The 26,474-nt window shown below is 42.5% G+C and overlaps 1 protein-coding gene across 1 annotated transcript in view; it reads right to left on the bottom strand.

The window, feature by feature from the left end:
• SIDT1 (SID1 transmembrane family member 1) overlaps positions 1-26,474 on the bottom strand; it is a 140,846-nt gene that overhangs the window by 15,022 nt on the left and 99,350 nt on the right. Inside the window, exons 15-22 of the mRNA XM_064280572.1 lie at positions 15,722-15,795; positions 15,225-15,348; positions 14,897-15,014; positions 10,038-10,174; positions 8,939-9,047; positions 4,722-4,736; positions 3,625-3,704; positions 1,245-1,291 (exon numbers count right to left, since the gene is read on the bottom strand). Coding sequence (XP_064136642.1) covers positions 1,245-1,291; positions 3,625-3,704; positions 4,722-4,736; positions 8,939-9,047; positions 10,038-10,174; positions 14,897-15,014; positions 15,225-15,348; positions 15,722-15,795 — 704 coding nt within the window. The remainder of the gene's footprint in view (positions 1-1,244; positions 1,292-3,624; positions 3,705-4,721; positions 4,737-8,938; positions 9,048-10,037; positions 10,175-14,896; positions 15,015-15,224; positions 15,349-15,721; positions 15,796-26,474) is intronic.

The raw sequence follows: 26,474 nt of genomic DNA, 5'->3' as shown, positions 1-26,474 counted from the left end.
GAGAGAGACCCCATTCACTTGTCTTGGAAGCAGACTGTGGGTTTGGTTTTGATGTTGTGAGACGTAGAGACAAGCCAAGCGGTTCTGAGCCCACAGGGTCATAGTTAAGTGTTGCTCATTATCAAGAGGTTGGTGATCCCTTTTCTCACACCAGCACCCAGTCTTACAGAGCCCCAAGGACTGTGAAATCTGCCCACAAAACGGTGGTCACGAAGAACAATGAAGGTGACCACTCTCCAAGAATCACCTCATCTCAACTTGGCCCCCAGGTAAAGGTGGGGGGGGGGGCTTACAACTATGGACCTTATTCTGAGGTAATCTCTGGGGTGACAACATCATGGAAGTTTCTTCCAGAAACATATGGCCCCCAAACGAGATTCAAGGTCCCATGACTTGATACTGGCTTCCCCTGAAGGCACGCCTCTTTCATCATTCCTTTGTGTGTCTTCATGGGGGCCAGGGGGAGAGAGCCATTTTTCTATCAAATGTCACTGATCAAGAGGACCTCATCAGTTGAGAGCTATCAATAAAACCTGCTGAACTTCCTTTTTTTTTTTTTTGAGCGATCCATAAAACATCCTACTCATTTAAATTTTTAGTTGAGAATAGGCTGCATAAAATAATCAGAGCTAGGAAAAACATACATCTGTTGTACAGTTCTATTTTCAGGTCATTTGAGGAAAAAAGGCCAAAGAGATGATGAAGGTGAAAAAGAGGAAGAAATGATGCAGGTGCAACAGGAAGAGAGAGACTTATATGGAAAGAAAAAATAGGAGATACTTGCTCATACATACACAAACATATCTGGTGAGAAAGAGAACTTTCCATAGAAAAGAATGCCTACTGAGTAGCTTCTATGGAAAATTCTACAAAAGAGTTTAAAACCATATTGTAGTTGTGCAATTGTTGATACAATCTCTACATATTTCTATACTCATATATCTAAGTATACATTCATATGTACCTACATAGATATAACAAGTTCTGATTTTGTCTTGTTGAGTAAATGAACTCAATGGATTAATCCTTTAGGAGAGGCCAGAGTTGGTACATAAAAGCTTCCTAGCATTTTCTTTGCAAGAGGAAAAGTGCCCTTTCAAGTCTCTAGGACAAGCATAGCATAGTCTTACCTCCTTCTTAATTCCAGATTTCTTTGTAAAAATGACAAGCAAGGAAAGCTAACCCCCAGCATTAATAAGGAGATAGTACTAAAGAGAACGATGTGTTTTTCTAAGACTACTTACATGGACCAGTTAATCAGGTTCCCAGCAATGAGCAGCAGCATTCTGTCCTAGGAAGGAAGAGAGAAAATGTCAAATGTTGAGCACGCTGCTTTTTAAACCCACCACAGGAGAAGCATTAACTATGGGGGAAAGGATAGCCTCGGTGAAAGGAAAGTGTCTATGGTTCTGGGAGAGCTGGGCCCACAGTTGGAAATAATCCTTGAAATGGACTAACTGGCAAGGCCTCGGGATACACACAGATGTGGCCACATCCCCGAAAAAGCTGGGCTCTGGCTGTTTTTCACCCATGCTTAGGGGAGCGGACAGCGGGGGCCACACTGAGGGGTGATGGGTGAAGCTGGTGTGTGTGCCAGTTACTTAGTAGTTAAAAGAATTCCACCACTGAGTTCTGTAATCAAGGACTACTTTCCTGGGATGTGTTACTTGCTGGGCTCTGTTGGAGCTCTCAGGACCTGCCTGTAGGGAGTGAGTTTCTGGGTCACTATTAGGGTTCCAATGAGGCCTTGCAATTCCCAGCCTCTTTGTTTCTACAACATATCATCTCAACATGAAAGTCACCAGGAAGAGGAGAAAATAGAGACAAAAGGTCCATTTTAAAGGACAATTAGTAGTCCCTGGGTGGCACAGGGAAACCCTGGTGGCATAGTGGTTAAGAGCTAAGGCTGCTAACCAAAAGGTCAGCAGTTCAAATCCACCAGGTGCTCCTTGGAAAATCGGAGGGGCAGTTCTACTCTGTCCTATAGGGTCGCTATGAGTCAGGATCGACTTGATGGCAACGGATTTGGTTTGGTTTTTTTGGGTGGCACAAATGGCTAAGTGCTTGACTACTGGCTGAAAGGTTGGTAGTTGGAAACCACCCAGAGATGCCTCAGAAGACAGGCCTGGTGATCTGCTTTTGAAATAGAGCAGTTATGCTCTGCACACATGGATCACCAGGAGTCAGAATCAAGTCCATCGCCACCAAGGGACAACAACAATCTCTGACAGAGGTTTATTCACATTCGTTCCTCCACCTCTGCGTACTACTTGGAACTTCCAGGCACTGTCTGATTACACTTCAGTTTGATCGGCCACTCATCTACTATTTCAAAGCAGAGATTCTATGTCTTCCTGGGAATCCATCCAATTTGGAGGAAATATCTTCATTTAAAAAACGTTAATTGTTTCTCATGTTTCACAGCTGGGAGACGCTTAACTCTCAAAATACTCATAGGTCCTAAAAGGTTTCTCGATTCTCCCCTGAATAAAACCCTCCAGGCTCAATTCCCTGAAGTTCCCACATTCCTTTATGTAAAGATGCTTCTGATTCTAAACTACTGTTGTTGTTGTCAGGTGCCATCGAGTCAATTTTGACTCATAGTGACCCCATGGGACAGAGTAGAACTTCGCCATAGGGTTTTCTTGGCTGTAATCTTTACGGAAGCAGGTTGCCAGGTCTTTCTCCCACAGAGCTGCTGGGTGGGTTTGAACTGCCAAACTTTCAGTTAGTTTCTCATTAAACGGGTAGTGCACATATTGTTTTATGACATTGGTTAACAGCCCAGGACATGCCAACACTCTCCCTCCCTGACCTTGGGTTCCCTCTTGTCACCTTTACTTTCTGTTAGCAGCCAAGCACTTGGCTGTTTGCACCACCTTTAGCAGGTGCTTAACAAGCTCCTGTGTGCCAGGCCCAAAAGGCACCAGGAATTGTCCACAGCACTGGGTAGGGGTTGAGGCAATGGGCTCAGAGGAGGTAAGTAGCCTACTCAAGGTCATAGCCCAGCAAACAAAGGGAGCTGGGGCCAGGGCCCCGAGTCCTCTGCTCACTGCAGAAAATGTATATATAATAAAGTAATAGGAAGAAATTTTTAAAGTGTATTTCTGCCATCAAGCAACAACCACAAATTTTTAAAAGTCTTGCTCATTATGAAAACTAAACAATACAGAAATGTATAACGTGGAAAGTGAAAGATCCTAATGAAAGCGCCCAGAGTGGCCATCCATCTCAGTCTGCCCTGGTGGTCTGCTCGTACCTGCTGCCCTGGAGTGGCTGTTAACAGTGTCCCTTTCACTCTCAGGAGCGCACCTGTTTGGATGATTACTTACCGGCACCTGTCTTGATTCTCCTCCACAACCATTCCCATTTTCTAACGGTTTCGTATACATTCTTTTGCTTTTCTTTACATACTAGCAAATATTTCATTTATAAAAATGCGATAATCCTAGCTTGTCTTTTGTGAGTGAAAAGAAGAGTAAGCAACATGACTCTTCTCCCACTAAGTGGGCCTTAGCCACTGTCAACCATCTGGCTCTCTTGATTTTGGGAGTCTTCAGTGGTTTCCCCGAGCCTGCCCCTCCTGCTGGGAGAAGGCCAGAGAACACAGGCACACCCACGTACCTTGTACAGAGGCCAGCTACACTGCCGGATGCAGTCCGTGTACACCACCATAGCGGCCCGCCGGAAGATCCCCAAATCTGCTAATGACATAATCGCATAGTAAGAAGGCTGAGTAAGAGATGATACAAAATACTCCAATACGGCTCAAGTTTTTGGGGGTGGGGATGCTGTTTTCTTCACCTCATTAAGATAGTGCTTTGCACCTAACAGGTGAGTGGTCAGACATCTCTGCGGTCTTAGAGGGCGTGCCACGTATAATACAGCAGAAAGGCACATGGAGCAGACACGAGGGCACATAAACAAGAGGGGTGGCTGGAAGACCCTTACACACCCCTCTCCTTCAGCTAAACTGTCTTTTGTTTGGGGTTTACCCTGGTGATGTCTCTTTTCTAGCAGAGATCTTACTGACCCTCTCAAGCTCACCTCCCTAGGGGATGGGAAATCTTAAAAAAAAAGAAATCTTAGCTAGTCTTTATTTCTCAATGTAGTTATGATAGTAAGAACTGAACCAAGGGATGCTGGGTTCTCCTGAGCATGTTCAGAAAACCTAGATCCATACTAAAATAATAAACAAAGGAATGCCAGTTAACATGGGGAAGAAAAAAACAGGGAAGATTTCTTTTTAAATGCATGGCACGAGCTATCCCAAATCCCTCAAAAAGATGGCATGAAAAGCAGCATGTGAGCTTTCTGTGAGCTATCCCAACAGAAAACATCAAATGAAGGCTAGGTCTGCACAAACAAGCATCTCAGCAAGCTTGGGCCCCAGCTCTGTTGTGATTTCTACCCCTCTTCTAGGCTTCCCCTGGGTTCCATTTAACCCGTGGTCACTAGACTGAACAAGCTGGGGGAGGAAAGATGGAGGGACATCCAAGTGGATGGTCTGTCCACATGATGGCCCAGAAGAGGTTCAGAGCAGGCTGCGCTGGAATGCGTCCTGGCCTCTGACCTTTCTGTTGCTCCCTCCCACTGAGCCTGCCTGCCTGGAAAGGGGGTGTTCACTGAGCAGGTGCAGGCGGGACAACAAGGTGGGTGACTGCAAAAACAAACAAGAAGCCCAAACACTCTAAAGCCCTGGGAAGGTGGCTGCTCATTACCTGTGTCAGACACATCTGATCAGTGGGAAGCAGAGGAGAAATGAGAAGAAAAAAATTATCAGAAGGTATCCAAACAGGTAAACTGACCCATCCTTTTATTTTTTCCTAAAATAGGTAACTTTAATTTTGTTTTCTGATTATAAAAGTAATGTTTGTCCACCAAAAAGAACACACAATCTTTCTGTCTGTCTCAAAACATCCAAAACTTTGTTGTTAGCTGCTGTTGAAGTGATTCCCACTCATGGCAACACCACGCCTTACAGAGTAGAACTGCTCCATGGAGTTTTCTTGGGTGTAATCTTTTTTTTTTTAAATTGTGCTTTAGATGAAGGTTTACAGAACAAACTAGTTTTTCATTAAACAGTTAGTACACATATTGTTTTATGACATTGGTTAACCACTCCAGGACATGCCAATACTCTCCCTTCTCGACCTTCAGTTCCCTATTGTTAGCTTTCCTGTCCCCTCCTGCCTTCTAGTCCTTGTCCCTGGGCTGGTGTGCCCATTTAGTCTCATTTTGTTTTATGGGCCTGTTTAATCTTTGGCTGAAGGGTGAACCTCAGTAGTGACTTCCTTACTGACCTAAAAGGGTGTCTGGGGGCCATATTCTTGGGTTTCTCCAGTCTCTGCCAGGCCAGTAAGTCTGGTCTTTCTTTTTGAGTTAGAATTTTGTTCCTACATTTTTCTCCAGCTCTGTCTGGGACCCTCTACTGTGATCCCTGTCAGAGCAGTTGGTGGTGGTCGCCAGGCACCACCTAGTTGTGGTGGACTCAGTCTGGTGGAGGCCGTGGTAGTTGTGATCCATTAGTCCTTTGGACTAATCTTTCCCTTGTGTCTTTGGTTTTCTTCATTCTCCCTTGCTCCCAAAGGGGTGAGACCAGTGGAGTATCTTAGATGGCTGCTCACAGGCTTTTAAGACCCCAGACGCTACTCACCAAAGTAGAATGTAGAACAGTTTCTTTATAAACTATGTTATGCCGATTGAGCTAGATGTCCTCGGAGACCACAGTCCCCACACTGGCTGTAATCTTAATGGAAGCAGATTGTCAGGGCTTTCTTTCATGGCACGCAGCTGAGTGCACACCATTTGCTACTCCTCAAGAGTGAATCAAGACTTGTCTCTCTCACTCCCCACTTCCGTCACTACTTGCAACTTATGATCTGTCTTCTCTCATGAGAAATTCCTGCAGTCCTTTTCTTGGGTCCTGGGTGGTGCAAATGGATAACGGGCTTGGCTGCTAACCGAAAGGTTGACAGCTCCAGGCCACCCCAGAGGTGCCTCAGAAGAAAGGTCTGGGAATCTAAAAAAATCTCCTAAAAAACTCAGCCCTTGAAAACCCGCTGGAACACAGTTCTACTCCGACAGACGTGGGTCATCATGAATCAGAATCTACTCAATGCCAACTGGTTTTCCAACTGGTGATGGTGACGGAAGTGATGGGGTCAGGATCTGGGCACGAAGCGTCATGATTTCCTCCCAACTTATCTAAGTTCTGCCTCATCGCTGCCACTTTCCTGTCCACGTTTGCTTTCATGAGAAGCCTGAAGGCCACTGAGAAAGGAGCATGCGTGTTGCGAAAGCAAAGGCAGCTTAAGAAATGGGTAAGAAGGTTGGCATTACCTAAACCACTTTCCAATAATCCAAATGCCTGTCTTGGGACTAAATTTAGTAGCAATCATTGCCGCGAATAGTGAGTTTTTCTCTGGACAGTGGTAAATGTTTAACCACCTGGAGAAGACTCTCTGGGTGGAGAAATTGAAAATAACCAGTGAAAGTGCACACTGGCTGTCTTCCATTTGTCCCCACACGGTGCCCTATCCTGCACCATGCCCTGGGAGACTGACCTGTATGGATGACGTGATGGTTTCCTTACCCTCCTTTCCCCTTGGACTTGACAATGGAGAGCCCCAGCGGAACTGGAGGGACAGTGGGAAGGTGGGCAGTGATCTCAGAGTATTTACTTCCCTGTGCCCTCCCTATGAGGCTGCCTCAGGCTAGAGGTCACTGTTCCTTTCAGTGTGACTCCCTCTCCATGACTCTCCTTCCATGTTTGGGTAACAGCTTCCTCCCTGTCCTTTTGGGCTTACATATGGCAGGAGCTCAGTGCAACTAACCCTGCACACCACTACGCTGACTCTTTGCTTTCCCTCTCCCCTGGCCACAGCTTTATAAATATCCACTTCATAAATAAATCCTCCTTGGTATCTTTGGGTGTGACATATTTTTCCTATTGGAACCCTGACAAACACGGCCATACTATAGTATGTTAAATTCCTCCTTTCTTAACAGGTAAGCTAATTTAGTATGGCAAAATTGCATGGAAAAAAGGTGGTATAAATTAAAGCTCCTCTATGTGTTTTTTTTTTTTTTTTTTATCATTACCAATTACATGGATCTGTATTCAAGCTTTTCTTCCCCAATTCTGGGGGAACCCAGAATAACAAAGGCTCCAAGTTACTTCCTGTTTGAAAGTTTAGTTTGTGTGACTTCATTCACCTTCAAGAGAAGTGGAGATTGGGGTATGTCATATAAAATGTTCCACACAACTGGGTAATGATGGGAGGTCTGGGGCTACATTAATGTCAAGGCTAAATCTACTAAGGGCAAAAGGGAAAACCAAACTTCAAAAACGAGAAATTGTTTTATTCGATCTTCTAGTCTTGAAGCTCCTTGTTTATGCAGAAACTCCTTAGACCTGCCAAGAGGAGCCCCATATTTTATTTTATTTTTAACAAAGAGAAATTTATTTCCTCAGAATAATGTAGGCTAGAAGTCCAAATTTAGGGCGTCAGCTCCAGGGAAAGACTTCCTCTCTCTGTTGGCCCTGGAGGAAGGTCCCTCTCATCAATCTTCCCCTGGACTAGGAGCTTCTCTGTGCAGGAACCCCGGGTCCAAAGGATGTGAGAAGCCCTGGATTTTAGAATGCCTCATTCACCATTAAGTGAGAAGTCTGCAGGGCTAAGGAGTCTACTCAACTGGAGCTTGCATCCTTCCTCTTCTAGACCACATGCCTAGTTCCTGGACCCAGAATCGCCAGCCCTGGTGGCCTGAGCCTGCTCTCAGGGCCTGTGGAGACCCCCTCTCTGGCCTCTTCTCCCAAGGGCGGATAGCACCGCTAGTGTGTGCACTTCTGTCTGGAGGCCAAGAGGGGGTTATCTGTGGGAGGTGTGGATGGATACTGCATGTTGAGCGAGAGTGTCCATATGCACACCTGTGAGATCCCTTATGATGCGAGACAGAGTCAGGAGTGGGAAGGTGCACCCAGCCAGGATGCAGGCTGGGGACCGGCTTTCCTGCACAGCCATGTTCTGGAGTGTCCCTCTGAGGAACTAAGAACTCTGAATTTGAACTCGGTCTTTAGGTTGTAATGAAGGTATATTATATTTATCACTTTGCTGGTTTTGTTTATTTAACATATTTAATTTTTTTTAAGTCTGCTTTATAACTTTAAATTTTTTAGACATATAGTATTGTATTTGTACTCTTGCTCTAGGGCTTTCGAATATTAGGGGTGGGACTATCTTATATATAATGATTAGTTTTGAAACATATAAAACAATATGTAAGTCTGACTTCCTGGACCTTAAAATGATTTGTGAAATTGAAGCACTTTAAAACAGTTTGCTCCTCTGTGCGGTGACCTCTAACAGCAGAGAGCAAGCTGACTTCTCTAGAACACTCGAGGCCGAGCAGTCCATGTCGTCACAGGGAGCTCAGCAGGTGTCCTGACTCTGTGACTGCGAAGTCACTTGTGCAAAGTTCCAGTTCCAGAATTTGGAAACCAAATACAATCCATTCCCAATAACCATTTACCATGACTTGAGAAATGCTCTTTGTGACTGCGGTACACTGACAAATCTCCCTCTAGGTGGGTGACATAGTATGGGTGATCATGCCAGTCTCCAAATGCTCTTTCAAAGCCTGGTGGGTTGCAGAGTGTTTGGAACTAGGAGCTGTGCCTCAGCTCTGAGGTCTAGCAAGTCTAGCATCTCAACTGAAAACAGAACTAGTGGTAAGAGCTTATTACAACCCTGTAAGGATGAGGGAGCTCTTGGAAAGAATACACACCGGGAAACACAGCCCAGACTTTGTGATGTTCGTTATGCATGCGCTCATGATGGCAGGTTTTCATTTAGAGGAAGGCAAAGATGATGGATGCCTGTTTCCTCAGGAGAAAATTGTCAGCATGTTTATTATAGAATAATGGGTGACTCACCTATCTTGAAACGACCCATGTAGTAGATCTGGGTGCTGAGGGCCAGAGAAGCCAGAACATGGATTGCAGAGAAGATGACCCAGAACCACACGTCATTTTCCCCCAAAACCTAGGAACAAAGACGGCAGTTACCTTCCCTCAGGGTTCTCTCCTGAGAGCTGTCTAAAACCCTCTGTCTGTCCTAAGGAGGCAAAAACTGAGCTGTGGGCACATTTTATTTTCCCTTCTCTGAACTCACGATAATCTCACTGCGTACACCTGAGGTCTCCTGGCAAATGAAGACAGAAAAGGGGGAAATGGGTGTGGCATCTTCACGGACAGTGGTGAAGGGGCAATGGATCTAAAGTTGGGCTAATGATCTTCAAATAACTGTGGAGAAGCACTGTTTGTGGCTCATGCAGGTTTCCACACTGACCTCTTGAAGTCAGCCTGCCCAGTCAGTTCGTACATCTGTGTCCCAGCCTCTCATGGGTCAGGTCCTAGGTTCATGCTAAAAGGAGGATGGCAGTTTTATAGGTGCCTATTACATTATAAAGGAAGCCCTAGTGGCGTAGTGGTTAAGCACGACGCCTGCTAACCAGAAGGTCGGCAGTTTGAATCCACGGTGGTCCTTGGAAACTCTATGAGGCAGTTCTACTCTGTCCTATACAGTCGCAAGGAGTCAGAATTGACTTGATGGCAGTGGGTTTTGGTTTTATTACATTATAAAAGGAGCCTGGGTGGCACAGTGGTTAAAGCACTTGGCTGCTAACTGAAAGGTTGGCGGTCCCAACCCCCCAGTCGCTCTGTGGGAGAAAGACATGTCAGTCTGTTTCCATAAAGACTTACAGCCTTGGGAGCCCTGTGGGGCAGTTCTACTCTGTCCTGTAGGGTTGCTATGAGTCGGAACCAACTCGATGGCAATGGGTGTGGTTTATTACGCTATAAAAAATAATTAACTAAATAAAAGCATGCCACTGATGGAGCAATGTTGACAGTGTGTCATAAACCAAGGGTAATGATTAATCCAGACTGGCTCACTTGAGGTCCAACAACCACAGACACATCCCAACAGGGCCCTTTTGAAAGTCAGGCTGAAGGCAGACGGAGAGGGACTCACCACTCCAAGGACGGTGAGCATGATGACCGCGGCAAAGGACGCGTAGGCAGAGTAGGCACTGGCGTTGATATCTGGGTGGCGTTTCTGGTAGAGCTTCAGCATGCAGAGACCAGCAATTATGTACATGAAGGAGGTGTCTGCGGGTGAAAGGAAGAGCCCAGGCAGTCAGAGTTCACACAGAATGACACTTCTAGATTTCTCTTCAGCCTCTGAGGATCCCCTCACTCTAGTCCATGGAGTATCTGCTGCCCTCAGATTGTGGAGAGACGCCCCACATGGCAGCCTCCCCAGGCATTGTTCTCTAGGTAGGTTCCCCCACCCTCTGAACTCTATCCACTTCTAATCCCCTCCAAGGCTGTTCTTGGTTCACAGAAGGAAAGTATCTGATAACATGCGATCAAGTAATTGATAACCTCTACTTGTTCAACAACAGTAAGAATTCCAAATGGTGACCTTTTAGGCAGTGTGATAATAAAGAGTCCTAGGTGGGTGTAGGAGGCCCTTCTCAGCACCCTGAAAGAGAACTACATTGATCACTGGTGTATACAGCTTTATAGCCTAGAAATGGAAAACAGAAATTAAATGTGACTGGACTGCATTGGAGCCCTGGTGGCACAGTGGTTAAGAGCTCGGCTGCTAACCAAATGGTCAGCAGCTTGAATCCACCAGCTACTCCTTGGAAATCCTATGGGGGGCAGTCCCACTCTGTTCTGTAAGGTTGCTATGAGTTGGAATCAGCTCTACGGCAATGAGCTTTGTTTTTTTTTTTTCCTACTGCATTAACCTGTTGCCATCGAGTCGCTTCCAACGCATAGCAACCCTATAGGACAGGGTAGAACTGCCCTGTAGGGCTTCCAAGGAAAGGCTGGTGGATTTGAACTGCTAGCCTTTTGGTTAGCAGCCCTAGCTCTTAACCACTGCACCACCAGGGCTCCAAACCAGGGCTACTGCATTGTAGTGTGTGCGTGTTAGATGCCATTGAGTCAGTTCCGACTCATAGCGACCTCATGTACAACACGATGAAACACTGCCCTGTCCTGCCATATCCTCACAATCATTGTTATGCTTTAGCCTACAGTCGTAGCCACCCTGTCAATCCATCTCGTTGAGCTGCTTCCTCTTTTTCGCTGACCCTTTTTTTTTTCTATTCTACCAAGCATGATGTCCTTCTCCAGGGTTATATAAATACAAATGAAAACAACAATGCAGTGTCCCATTGTTATGGATTGAATTGAAGTCCCCCCAAAGTTATGTTGAAGTCCTACCTCCTGTACCTATAAATATGGCCATGTTAGGAAATACAGGCTTTCTTGCGTTATGTTGATGAGGTCATACCAGAGTAGGGTGGATCCTAAACCTAATCCCTTCTGAGTGGTGTCTTATAAAAAGAGCAGAATAGACTCAGACACACTCAGGGAAGACGCCACAGACACGTGTATAAGCAGCAAGGTAACATCAGTGATTGCCGGAAAGAGGACCCACAGAAGGAATCAGCAGGCCAAGGTCCTGACCTTCAGCCTCCAGGATGGAAAGACAATAAATGTCTGTTCTTTCAACCCACCGTACTTGTTGGATTTTTTGTTATGGTAGCATGAAGTAACTAAGACATCCATTTTACTCAAAATTCAGCAAAAAATGTACATGTCTAAAAATAGCAAGTGCTAGTGATAATATGGGGAAATGGGAACTCTCACACAGGTAGTGGGAGTGGGAATTAACGGTCCAGAGAGCAATTTGGCAGTTTTTGGCAAAACAGAAGATGCACAAATTAGGTGATCCCCAAATTCTACTTCTAGGTATCCCAGGAAAGTCCTCTCGTGTGCACAGAGACAGATACAAGGATGTTCCTTCCAGAATTGTCGATAATAGCAAAAAAAAAAAAAAAAAAAAAAATTTGCAACATCCATATGTTGTTCCGTAGAGGAGTAGATAAATGTGGTATATTTTTATTACAGAATATGGCAATCCTTAAAAATGAATGGGCTAATAGCCCACATGAACCATGGCCCCTTCTAGTCTGACGTCAGAAGAACTAGATGGTGTGACTGCTCTGACCAGGGATACAACAGGAGATCCTGGGTAGAATGGGAGAAAAACGTAGAACAAAACTCAAATTCTTCAAAAAGACCACATTTTCTGAACTGATAGAGACTAGAGGAACCCCTGAGACTATTGCCTTTTAACTTGGAACTGAAGCCACTCCCAGAAGTCTCTTTTCAGTCAAATAATAGATTGGCTTACAAAATAAACAATATCACCATGAGGAATGTGCTCCTTTAAACAATCAAGTATAGGAGACCAAAGAGTCGACATTTACCCAAAAGCAAAGATGAGATGGCAAGGTGGGGCAGGGAAGATAGATAAATGGCAACAGAACAAACAGAATGGAGAAAATGAGAATGCTGACACATTGCAAAAATTGTAACCAATGTCATGAAACTATTTGTACAAAAATTGTTAAATGGGAACTTAATTGGCTGTGTGAACTTTCACCTGAAACACAATAAAATATTAAAAAAAAAAAGAAGGGGCCAGATGTCCTTGATTCAATATTAATAAATCTTGAAAACACGTGGTTGAATTAAGAAGAAAAAAAAAAGTATGCTGCACAACACAGTGTGATAAATTAGTAATAATCTAGCTCCTGTGTAGCAAAAGTATAAAAACAGTCATTGCCTCTGGGGGAGAAATTAATCACAGTTGTTGCCTCTGGGGAAGAAAGGAAGGGAATACAGTTGAGAAGCAGTTCAAAATAGAATCTCAACTTTATCACAATGTTTCATTTCTTAAAAAGTAGATCTAAGGCAAACATGGAATCCCTGGGTGGTGCAAACGGTTAACACGCCTGGCTAATGACCAAAAGGTTGGAGATTCGAGTCCACCCAGGGGCATCTAGAAGGAAAAACCTGGTAATCTACTTTGGAAAAATCAGCCACTGAAAACCCTACAGAGCACAGTTCTACTCTGACACACATGGGATCACCATGAGCTGAAATCCACTCAACAGCAACTGTTTTGTTTTTTTAAGGCAAGTATTAAAAACGTTGTCATTTGTTCATTCTGAGTGGTGGATAATATTGTTCTCTGTACTTCTGTCTATTAAAATTGTTTTATAATAAAAAAATTAAACGTGACAGGGCTTATCTGTGATGTTTTGATTAACAGTCAGAGCACAAACATAAAAATGATGATTTTAAAATTCTTATCCTTGAGTGGTTAACTGCCTGCCGGCATCAGCTCTTCCCTTCCTCCTTCCTGACAGCCTCTCAGGGCCTCCTCATACATCTAACCCCTTTCAGCTCAGAAATGAGACCCTTTCAGTGCATTTGCTTCAATTTCCAATCTAACCTAATCCTGTAAATCTGCTGCAAAGGACCTCCTTAAAGAGTTCAAGAGCAAAGATGTCACCCTGAAGACTAAGGTGTGCCTGACCCAAGCCATGGTATTTTCAGTCACATCACATGCGTGTGAAAGCTGGACAATGAATAAGAAAGACCGAGAATTTATGCCTTTGAATTGTGTTGGTGAAGAATATCGAATATACCATGGACTGCCAAAAGAATGAACAAATCTGCCTTGGAAGAAGTACAACCAGAATGCTCCTTAGAAGCAAGGATGGCAAGACTGTGTCCTACATACTTTGGACATGTTAGGAGGGATCAGTCCCTGGAAAAGGACATCATGGTTGGCAAAGTACAGGGTCAGCAGAAAAGAGGAAGACCCTCAACTAGGTGGATTGACACAGCGGCTGCAACAATGAGCTCAAGCATGACAACGATTGTAAGGATGGTGTAGGACCGGGCAGTGTTTTGTTCTGTTGTGCACAGGGTCAGTATGAGTTGGAACCGACTCGACGGCACATAACAACAATAACAACTAATGCTTGGCTCCAAGGTTGGATGATCCAACTTGGATCTGATTGGTCTTAAGGTAATCCCACCTCCTTTGCCACCATAATTGGCTTGAGCTGACCAGCACAAAGGAATGAATCAGAAATGGGTTCATGGCTGTTGAAGCTATTGAGGTGTGAGGGAACTTATGTGGGAATTTCTGGGAAAGAAGTTTCCTTGCTTAAAAGAAGTCTCCTAGAAGCCAGATTGCCTTCTCTGGATATTGTGGAGTAAAGATACGAAGCCAGGACTTAGAACAGCTAATTTTGTTACCATTAGGGAAGATAGTCTGAGGATAAAACCAACACAGAGGATAGGCACAGGCAAAGGGACCACAGAGAAATGCTGTCAGAACCATCAGATTAAGCCAGCTGCTAGTCCTTTCTACCTCTGGACTTGCAGATGGTGAGCCGATTAATAACCTTATTACTTAACCCAGTCTGAATTGGGTTTTCTATTACTTTCATACCAAAGCAATCTAACTGCCAAAATTAGGCTGAGTTACATAGAGGGACCATTCTAGATGTTTGTTGGGGCATCACTGCTGGCTGTGGGATCAACATTCAGGGTTGAGCTTTTTCAAGTCCAAAAGGTGGTCAGAGAAGAAAATGGTACTACCTGTGGAAATGATGTTCCATGAAGTCGTTACCTCAGATCACTTCATCTCATGTGAAATACCATTTAATTCTTGCAAACATGACTTTGGCACTTTTGGGAGGTCCTAGTATAACACTTCATGACTCAAATCTGTGTCAAAAAACAACAACAACAACACCAAAACCAAACCCACTGCCGTCGAGTTGTTTCTGACTCATAGCAGCCCTATAGGACAGAGTAGAGCTGCCCGATAGAGTTTCCAAGGAGTGCCTGGTGGATTCGAACTGCCGACCTCTTGGTTAGCAGCTGTAGCACTTAACCACTATGCCACCAGGGTCCCAAATCTGTGTAGTTAATATAAATTCTAGTTACCGAATTGGAAGTTGGAGTAATTAGGGCAGACATGGTAACAAGCACTGAGTACCCCTTCCATCATCAAGGCGATGCCCATGGCATAGAAGAGGCCAAAGTGTTTGGGGATCCCGTACTCCTGAAAAAGGAGAAAGGTTGGTCAACACAAAGATACAAATCAGCGACATACCCACCAGAATCTTGAAGTTCATTCTTTTGGCCCATGTGCTTCATTACAGCACAATATGTCATCCTAACATTAAACCAGCATCCCTCTCCTTTGTGGATCCTGTTTGGAGCTACAATCCTTCCTGGCTCCCCACCACCAATTTGCTCGACCTCTTCTTACCATTGCAAAGATGTCCTTGGCTTCTAGGGCTCTTTGGTGAAGGATGTCCCGCCGGAAAACTATCAGCAGGAAGAGGATGCCCAGAAGCACGTGGCCCAGGTTACTGAGAATGTTGTTGAAGGCACTATAGGGATGAGAGAGGAACTGTGAGAGAGTCAGGCAATGTTTCCTGAACTCCTAATACGAGAATGAGAGAAATATATGTGGTCTCACCTTCTTGATTTAATTCTTCTCTACCCTTAGCGAAGGTAAACCCTGTTGCCATCAAGTCAACTCTGACTCATAGTGACCCTAGAGGACAGAGTAGAACTGCCCCATAGGGTTTCCAAGGAGCAACTGGTGGATTCAAACTGCCCACCTTTTGGTTAGCAGCCACAGTTCTTAACCACTGTGGTAGCTTTCCACAATTGTTTTTAGGATTAAAAAAACCTGAAATCAAACACTAAACAGAAGAGACTCCCTACATGCCTCACGGGCGACTAGAGGCCTGGGCTTACCTCAGGACGCCCAAGGGGTGAGCACATAGGAAGTTGTAATAGCAGATGTCCTGGTTGCCAGTGACATTTACCACCTGTAAAATCAAGAGCGAGAGGAAACGCAGGTTTTCTACATCCTCTGAGCCTGTCTGCCTTTGACCTCATAACAGGCAGATAGTGCCTGCTCACAGTGATGAGTTGTCTGTGGTTTACAGTGAACACAGCGCTCCCTCTCAGCAGGGACAGATGGTTATTGTTCCCCTTTAGACAGCACAGGCACATTTCCATGCTACCATCTTCTTTGCATTGAAATATTCTATGTGCCCTGCGGTGATGTGGCCTCAAGGTGGAATTTGGTGTTTCTCCTTTGCTATCGTAATAAAAGAAAAATGAAAGGATGCTAACAGTGGGAATTGCCTTTTCAGATAGTCACGTTCTGTCCTATTTTCCACATTAATGGGGAATATGGAGCTGTCCCATACTCTGGGCTGAAATGATAACCACGGGCAAGTAGACACAAGGAGAAGTATGCTCACTTTTCCATATTTATCCCCATGTCCTTTGTTCAGAACCTTCCCAGACCACAGCATAATGTAAGCAGCTTTATCTTCTGACAGAGCCCCCACATATTCAGAGAATATTTAAATTCTAAACCGTGCTGCTCAAACCACATAAAGTCCTTGTTCTAATCAACTTAATAAGTATAGAATTAGTTGCATATTATTAGACCATTGGTTCTCAAACTTGGCTTGTACATTGGAATCACTGGGGAGTTTAAAAACTACTGTTGTCTAGTTCTATTCCCAAAGACCGATTTAATTGGTACAGGGTGCAGCCTGGGCACTGGGATTTTAAAAATTTGGATTGAGATTGCATTGTATCTGTAGATCGCTTTGGGTAGAGTTGACATTTTCACAATGTTGAGTCTTCCCATCCAGGAGCATAGTATGTTTTTCCATTTAGATAGGTCTCTCTTGCAGTAGTGTTTTGTAGTTTTCTTTGTATAGGTCTTTTATGTCCCTGCTTAGATTTATTCCTAAGTAATTTATTTTCTGGGAACTATTGCAAATGGTATTGATTTGGTGATTTCCTTTTTGAAGTTCTCTTTATTGGTGTATAGGAATCCAACTAATTTTTGTATGTTAATCTTATTATTATTTTTTTATTTAATCTTATATCCTGCAACTTTGCCAAAATCTTCCATTAGTTTCAGTAGTTTTCCAGTGGATTCTTTGGGGTTTTCTGTGTATAAGATCATATCATCTGCAAATAAGGATACTGTTACTTCTTCCTTAGCAATTTGGATGCTCTTTATTTCTTTTTCTTGCCTTATTGCTCTGGCTAGTACTTCCAGCACAATGTTGAATAAGAGTGGTATTAAAGGGCATCCTTGTCTGGTTCCCGCTCTCAAAGGGGAATGCTTTCAGTATCTCTCTGTTTAGAAGGACGTTGGCTGTTGGTTTTATATAAATGCCCTTCGTTATGTTGAGGAATTTCCCTTCTATTCCTATTTTGCTGAGAGTTTTTATCAGGAATGGGTGTTGGACTTTATCAAAAGGCTTTTGTGTGTGAATTGATAAGATCATGTTATTCTTTTTATTCATATTATCCCTGTTGTTTTATTTATGTGGTGGATTATGTTGATTGATTTTCTAATGTTGAACCATTCCTGTACACATGGTATGAATCCCACTTGGTCATGATGTATTATTTTTTGATATGCTGTTGAATTCTATTGGTTAAAGTTTTGTTGAGAATTTTTGCATCTATGTTCATGGGGATATTGGTCTGTAGTTTTCTTTTTTGTGGTGTCTTTGACTGGCTTTGGTATCAGGGTTATGCTGGCTTCATAGAATGAGTTTGGAAATATTCCTTCCCTTTCTATGCTCTAAAATAATTGAGTAGTATTGGTGTTAGCTCTTCTCTGAAAGTTTGATAGAATTCTCTGATGAAGTTGTCTGGGCCAGGGCTTTTTTTTTGTTGTTATTGTTTTTGGGAGGTTTTTTTTTTTTTTTTTTAATTACTTCGTCAATCTTTTCTTTGGTTATGGGTTTGTTTTTATCTCAGTTTGTGTTAGTTTAGGTAGGTAGGGTGTTTCTAGAAATTCGTCCATTTCCTATAGGCTTTCAAATTTGTTGGAGTACAATTTCTCATAATATTCTGTTACGATCCTTTTTATTTCAGTTGGGTCTGTTGTGATATCACTTGTCTCATTTCTTATTTGGGTTATTTGCTTCCTGTTCTGTGTTTGTCAGCTTGGCCAATGGTTTGTCAATTTTGTTGATCTTTTCAAAGAACCAACTTTTGGTCTTGTTGATTCTTTTAATTGTTTTTCCATTCTCTATTTCATTTATTTCTCATCTAATCTTTATTATTTCCTCTCTCCTGGTGCCTGAGGGCTTCTTTTGGTGCTCTCTTTCTATCTGTTCAAGTTGTGGGATTAATGTTTTGATTTTGGCCCTTTGTTCCTTTTTTTTTTTTTCAATTTTTATTGTGCTTTAAGTGAAAATTTACAAATCAAGTCAGTCTCTCACACAAAAACTTATATACACCTTGCTACATGCTCCCAATTGCTCTCCCCACAATGAGACAGCCCGCTCCCTCCCTCTCTCTTTTCATGTCTGTTTCGCCACCTTCTAACCCTCTCATCTCCCCTCCAGGGAGGAAATGCCAACATAGTCTCAAGTGTCCACCTGATCCAAGAAGCTCACTCCTCACCAGCATCCCTCTCCAACCCATTGTCCAGTCCAACCCCTGTCTGAACAGTTGGCTTTGGGAATGGTTCCCGTCCTGGGCCAATAGAAGGTCTGGGGGCCATGACCACAGGGGTCCTTCTAGTCTCAGTCAGACCATTAAGTCTGGCCTTTTTATGAGAATTTGGGGTCTGCATCCCACTGTTCTCCTGCTCCCTCAGGGGTTCTCTGTTGTGTTCCCTGTCAGGGCAGTCATCAGTTGTAGCCCGGCACCATCTAGCTCTTCTGGTCTCAGGATGATGTAGTCTCTTGTTCATGTGGCCCTTTCTGTCTCTTGGGCTTGTAATCACCTTGAGTCCTTGGTGTTCTTTATTCTCCTTTGATCCAGGTGGGATGAGACCAATTGATGCATCTTAGATGGCTGCTTTCTAGCATTTAAGACTCCAGACGCCTCTTTCCAAGGTGGGATGCTGAATGTTTTCTTAATAGATTTTATTATCCCAATTGACTTAGATGTCCCCTGAAACCATGGTCCCCAAACCCCCGCTCCTGCTACACTGGCCTTTGAAGCATTCAGTTTATTCCGGAAGCTTCTTTGTTTTTGGCTTAGTCCAGTTGTGCTGACCTTGCCTGTATTGTGTGTTGACTTTCTCGTCACCTAAAGTAGTTCTTATCTAGTATCTAATTAGTGAATACTCCTTTCCCACCCTCCCTCCCCCCTCTCGTAACCATCAAAGAATATTTTCTTCTCTGTTTAAACTATTTCTGGAGTTCTTATAATAGTGGTCTTATATAATACTTGTCCTTTTGCAACTAATTTCAATCAGCATAATGCCTTCCAGATTCCTCCATGTTATGAAATGTTTCACAGATTCCTCACTGTTCTTTATGGATGTGTAGTATTCCATTGTGTGAATATACCATAATTTATTTATCCATTCATCCATTGATGGATACCTTGGTTGCTTCCATCTTTTTGCTATTGTAAACAGTGCTGCTATGAACATGGGTGTGCATATATCTGTTCATGTAAAGGCTCTTATTTCTCTAGGGTATATTCCAAGGAGTGGGATTGCTGGATCGTATGGTAGTTCTATTTCTAGCTTTTTAAGGAAGTGCCAAATAGATTTCCAAAGTGGTTGCACCATTTGACATTCCCACCAGCAGTGTAGAAGTGTTCCAATCTCTCCACAGCCTCTCCAACATTTATTATTTTGTGTTTTTTGGATTAATGCCAATCTTGTTGGAGTGAGAATAAATCTCATTGTAGTTTTGATTTGCATTTCTCTAATGGCTAGTGATCGTGAGCATTTCCTCATGTAACTGTCAGCTACATGAATGTCTTCTTTAGTGAAGTGTCTGTTCATATTATTTGCCCATTTTTTAATCGGGTTATTTGTCTTTTTGTAGTTGAGTTTTTGCAGTATCATGTAGATTTTAGAGATCAGGTGCTGATGAGAAATGTCATAGCTAAAAACTTTTTCCCAGTCTGTAGGTAATCTTTTTACTCTTTTGGTGAAGTCTTTGGATGAACATAGGTGTTTGATTTTTAGGAGCTCCCAGTTATCTAGTTTTTCTTCTGCATTGTTAGTAATGTTTTGTATACTGTTTATGCCATGTATTAATGCTCCTAATGTTGTCCCTATTTTTTCTTCCATGATCTTTATCCTTTTAGATTTTCTAGTTAGGTCATTGATCCATTTTGAGCTTGTTTTTGTGCATGGAGTGAGGTCTGGGTCTTGTTTCATTTTTTTGCAGATGGATATCCAGTTATGCCAGCACCATTTGTTAAAAAGACTCTCCTTTCCCCATTTAACTGTTTTGGGGCCTTTGTCAAATATCAACTGCTCATATGTGGATGGATTTATGTCTGGATTCTCAATTCTGTTCCATTGGTCCATGTATCTGTTGTTGTACCAGCACGAGGCTGTTTTCACTACTGTGGCTGTATAATAGGTTCTAAAATCAGGTGAAGTAAGGCCTCCCACTTTGTTCTTCTTTTTCAGTAATGCTTTAGTTATCCAGGGCCTCTTTCCCTTCCATATGAAGTTGGTGATTTGTTTCTCCATCTCATTACAAAATGTCTTTGGAATTTGGATCAGAATTGCATTAGATCTGTAGATCGCTTTTGGTAGAATAGACATTTTTATAATGTTAAGTCTTCCTATCCACGAGCAAGGTATGTTCTTCCACTTACGTAAGTCTCTCTTGGTTTCTTGCAGAAGTGTACTGTAGTTTTCTTTGTATAAGTCTTTTACATCTCTGGTAAGATTTATTCCTAAGTATTTTATCTTCTTGGGGGCTACTGTAAATGGCATTGATTTGGTGATTTCCTCTTTGATGTTCTTTTTGTTCGTGTAGAGGAATCCAACTGATTTTTGTATGTTTATCTTGTATTCTGATACTCTGCTGAACTCTTCTACTAGTTTCAGTAGTTTTCTGGGGGATTCCTTAGGGTTTTCTGTGTATAAGATCATGTCATCTGCAAATAGAGATAATTTTACTTCTTTCTTGCCAATCTGGATGCCCTCTATTTCTGCATCTAGCCTAACTAGCCTAATTGCTCTGGCTAGGACCTCCAGCACAATGTTGAATAAGAGTGGTGATAAAGGGCGTCCTTGTCTGGTTCCGATCTCAAGGGGAATACTTTCAGGCTCTCTCCTTTTAGGATGCTGTTGGCTGTTGGCTTTGTATAAATGCCCTTTATTATGTTGAGGAATTTCCTTCTATTCCTATTTTGCTGAGAGTTTTTCTCATGAATGGGTGTTGAACTTTGTCAAATGCCATTTCAGCATCAATTGATAAAACAATGTGATTCTTGTCTTTTGTTTTATTTATGTGATGGATTGCATTAATTGTTTTTCTAATGTTGAACCATCCCTGCATACCTGGTATGAATCTCACTTGGTCATGGTGAATTATTTTTTTTTGATATGTTGTTGAATTCTATTGGCTAGAATTTTGTTGAGGATTTTTGCATCTAAGTTCATGAGGGATATAGGTCTGTAATTTTCTTTTTTTGTGGTGTCTTTACCTGGTTTTGGTGTCAGGGATATGGTGGCTTCATAGAATGAGTTTGGGCATTCTGTCCTTTTCTATGCTCTGAAATACCTTTAGTAGTAGTGGTGTTAACTCTTCTCTGAAAGTTTGGTAGAGCTCTGCAGTGAAGCCGTCCGGACCAGGGCTTTTTTTGTTGGGAGTTTTTGGATTATCTTTTCAGTCTCTTCTTTTGTTATGGGCCTATTTTGTTGTTCTACCTCTGTGTTACTTTCGGTAAGTAGTGTGTTTCTAGGAATTCATCCATTTCTTCTAGGTTTTCAAATTTTTGTTACAGTACAATTTTTCATAGTAATCTGATATGATTCTTTTAATTTCAGTTGGGTCTGTTCTAATATTGCCCATCTCATTTCTTATTCAGGTTATTTGCTTCCTCTCCTGTTTTTCTTTTGTCACTTTGGCCAACAGTTTATCAATTTTGTTGATTTTTTTCAAAGAACCAGCTTTTGGTCTTGTTAATTATTTCAATTGTTTTTTCCGTTTTCTATTTCATTTTGTTCTGCTCCAATTTTTATTATTTGTTTTCTTCTGGTGCCTGTGGGTTTCTTTTGTTGCTCTCTTTCTATTTGTTTAAGTTCAGGATAATCTTTTGATTTTGGACCTTACTTCTTTTTGTATGTGTGCATTTATTGATATAAATTGACCTCTGAGCACTGATTTCACTGTGTCCCAAAGGCTCTGATAGGAAGTGTTATCATTCTCATTCTTTATTCCACCCTTAATGTCTTCTATAATCCAGTCTTTTTTGAGTGGGTATTTTTCAGTTTCCAAGTGTTTGATTTCTTTTCCTTGCTTTTTCTGTTATTGGTTTCCACTTTTATGGCCTTATGGTCAGAGAAGATGCTTTGTAATATTTCAATGTTTTGGATTCTGCTAACGCTTGCTTTATGACCTAATATGTGGTCTATTCTAGACGATGTTCCATATGCACTAGAAAAGGAAGTATACTTGGTTGCTGTTGGGTGGAGTGTTCTGTATACGTCTATGAGGTCAAGTTGGTTTATTGTGGCATATAGATCTTCCATGTCTTTATTCCACTTCTTTCTGGATGTCCTGTCCTTCACTGAAAGTAGCGTGTTGAAGTTTCCTACTATTAATGTGGAGCTATCTATCTCACTTTTCAATGCTGATAGAGTTTGTTTTACGTATCTTGCAGCCCTGTCATTGGGTGCATAAATATTTAATATGGTTATATCTTCTTGGTGTATTGTCCCTTTGATCATTATATAATGTCCTTCCTTATCCTTTATGATGGACTTAACTTTATTTTGTCAGAAATTAATATTGTCACTCCTGCTCTTTTTTGATTGTTGTTTGCTTGATATATATTTTTCTATCCTTTGAGTTTTAGTTTGTTTGCGTCTCTAAGGCTAAGGTGTGTCTGTTGTAGGCAGCATGTAGATGGATCTTGCTTTTTAATCCATTCTGCCACTCTCTGTCTCTTTATTGGTGCATTTAGTCCATTCAGTGTAATTATGGATAGGTATGGGTTTAGTGCCGTCATTTTGAAATCTTTTTTTTGTGTGTTGTTGACAGTTTCTTCTTCCCACTTAATTTTATGTGCTGAGTAGATTATCTTTAAATATTGTCCTTTCCTCATATTCATTGTTGTTGATTTTGTTTCTGCTGAATCTCTATTTTTTTTTCTTATATTTTATTTTAATGTGTAGGATACTTTGTCTCCTTTTGGTTACCTTATTATTTACCCCTATTTTTCTAAATTTAAACCTAATTTTATTTCTTTGTATTGTCTTATCTTCCTCTCCATGCGGAAGATCTGTGACTACATTTCTTAGTCCCTCTTTGTTGTTTTAACGTTGTTTTCTTTTACATAATTACATTGCTATTACCCTGTTTTGAGTGGTTTTTTTAATCTTGATTTATTTTTTGTTTTCCTTGTCTGGGTTGACTTCTAATTGCTCTGCTCAGTGTTCTACTCTTGGGTTGTTACCTGATATTATTGATTTTCTAACCAAAGAACTCCCTTTAGTATTTCTTGTAGCTTTGGTTTGGTTTTTATGAATTCTCTAAACTTCTGTTTATCTGGAAATGTCCTAATTTCACCTTCATATTTGAGAGACAGTTTTGCTGGATATATGATTCTTGGCTGGTAATTTTTTTCCTTCAATTTTTTAAATAAGTCATCCCATTGCCTTCTTGCCTGCATGGTTTCTGCCGAGTAGTCTGAGTTTATTCTTATTGGCTCTCCTTCGTAGCTGACTTTTTGTTTATCCCTTGCTGCTCTTAAAATTCTCTCTTTATCTCTGGTGTTGGCAATTTTGATTATAATACGTCTTGGTTGCTTTCTTTTAAGATCTACCTTATGTGGAGTTCGATGAGCATCTTGGATAGATATCTTCTCATCTTTCACGATATCAGGAAAGTTTTCTGCCAACAAATCTTCAGCAATTCTCTCTGTATTTTCTGTTATCCCTCCCTGTTCTGGTACTCCAATCACTTGTAGGTTATTTCTCTTGATAGAGGCTCACATGATTGTGAAGTCTTCTTTGTTTTTTTTTAATTCTTTTATCTGATTTTTCTTCAAATATATTAATGCCAAGTGCTTTATCTTCAAGTTCAGAAATTCTGCCTTCCACTTGCTAAAATCTGCTCCTCTGACTTTCTATTGAGTTGTCTACTTCTGTAATTTTATTGTTAATCTTCTGAATTTCTGATTGCTGTCTATCTATGCATTTTTCCAGCTTATTAAACTTTTCATTATGTTCCTGAATAATCTTTCTAATTTCTTCAGTTGCTTTATCTGTGTGTTCCTTGGCTTGTTCTGTGTATTGCCTCATTTCCTTCCTGATGTCTTGAAGGGTTCTGTATATTAATGTTTGGTATTCTTCCTCTGGTAATTCCAGGAATGCACTTTCATCTAGAAGATCCCTGGATTCTTTGTTTTGAGAGCATGTTGAGGCATGCATGGTCTGTGTTTTTGACTGTTGTCTCTGAGCCATCTATAAGTTATTGTATTAGTTTATTTTATGTTTGCTTACTGTGTCATAGCTTCTTGCTTTGTTTTGTTTTGATATGCCCAAATGGGTTGCTTGAGGGAGCTAGCTTGATTATTTTTGCCTTTGGAGCTCTGACATCCTGCCCACAGATGGCTAGAGCTGTTATCGGGTATATCAGTCTAGGAGTCCATTCACTTTTCTTGTATGAATTCGGTTTAGGTGTCCAGGTAGCTGATCATCAAGTGTGTGGTACATGCTCTGTCCTACAGTCTTATAGGGGCACATGTGTTTGGTTGCAGCAGGGGGGTCACACTCTGAACAAGGCAGGGGGCTGAGAATCATCCCCCACATGTCTCTGAGGAAAGCATGTCCCTGTTCCCCAGAATGTACAGGTGGGTGGGTTCTGCATACAGACCATGGGCACTCAGTGTTTTTGGTTGTAAGGACTGGGAGATACCAGTTATCCTTGGACGCCTCTCATGGGTGGCTGGGTGACCTGAGTGGAGCTACCAGCCCTTAGGTTCCAGATGGGGTAGGTGAGGACCCTGTTTAATAGGCAAAGCAATGTCAAACATCAAACACCCAACTCTCCGCCGTACAGCTGAAATGGTTGGAGTCTGCCAACAAGGGCCTAATCTCCCAAAATAGGCCCACACAGGTCCATGCAGAGGGGAAACATACTCAAATGTACTCAAAGTCCACAGATCATTTATGCCTGGACAGGAGCTGCTTCTTTCCTGAGCTCCCCCGGTTAGTGGAGCTGGCAAATAATTGCATATTCCTTCTCCAAGACCAGGAGGATGGCTCTAGGCACTGAACTGGGCCTATCTCAAGAGCACCCTTCTCCTCATGTTCCGGAGGTGTGAATAGGCAGTGTGGCTGGCTGCTTCTCCCTGAGGAAACTGCGGCCAAACGCTAGTACCAGCCCGCCACCACTGTGGCTCTGGGAGTTGTGCCTGAGGGCTCTCTGCGATTCAGGTCCGGTAACTCCTCTCTGCTTCTGAAACGTTTCTTCCTCCCCCTGCCCCTCAGTTCGTTTACTAAGCTTGCCTTTGATATTCAGGGCTCCTAGCTTGTCATAAATATACTCATTTCAGTTGCTTTTTTGGGTCTTTGTTGTAAAGAGGGCTTGCTGGAAGCGTCTCTCTTTCTGCCATCTTGGCTCCACCTCTGTATATTAATCTTTTGAATTTTTTTATCAGGCAGTTCCGTTGCCTTATCTTCCTCCTCTGGAAGGTTTTCTAGTTCTTTATTTTGGTTGCTTTCTGGAGCCATCTTATCTTGCTCCTTTACATGCTTTGGTATCGACTGTTTTCTCTGAGGCATCTATAAGTTATTATATTTATTTATTGTATTTTTACTTACTGCATCCTGTATTTTTGCTTTATTTTGTACCGATAGGTCTAAGTAGCTTGGATGTGTGTGGTACTTTGGTCGTTAGCATCATCGAAGCTCTCACCTTCTGTCTCCAGGCGGTCATTGCAGCTATTAGGTGTGTGAGCCTGGGAGTCTGTTCACTGTTCTTGTGGGGTTGCTGAAGATGTAGGCAAAGATTTTTGGTGAGGTGATGAATCTGTCCTAAAGGTCACTGGCCATGGGTGCGTGGGGTGTTCTCCCTTGCTGTTGGGTTGGGTGTTGTCTGTGTGCTCTGCTGCTTACCAGTTGGTCAGGGCACAGGTGCCTGAGTCGTCAGTCGCCAACTTTGTAGTGCAGAGACTCTCACCTACAGTCCTGGGTGGGCAGAGCTGTGTGGGGGTGTTTGGAGCAGGTACAGGTCTCTTGTTGCAGTGGGGGGTGGTGAAGGGGGCAAGGCAGGGCAATGTTGGCTGCCCCTGGGTGCCTGAATGGAAGGCGTGCCCCTGTCTGTTTGAGCACAGGGTGGGGGTGGGTGGGTAGTACAGCTGGTGCCATTGGCTGGAGGAACTAGGGGGCACGACTAATTCTCAGGCGCCTGTCTTGGGTAGCTAGATGGAGTAGGCAGTACCGCTGGCCCTCAGGCCTCTGGTGTGGGTGAGTGAGACCCCTTCTTAGGGGGTAGGGTGCTGTTGAATGTCACAAATCTATAGC

This window comes from Loxodonta africana, chromosome 1, assembly GCF_030014295.1.
Source record: "Loxodonta africana isolate mLoxAfr1 chromosome 1, mLoxAfr1.hap2, whole genome shotgun sequence".
Lineage (NCBI taxonomy): Eukaryota > Metazoa > Chordata > Mammalia > Proboscidea > Elephantidae > Loxodonta > Loxodonta africana.
This window is presented reverse-complemented; position numbering and strand designations above follow the sequence as displayed.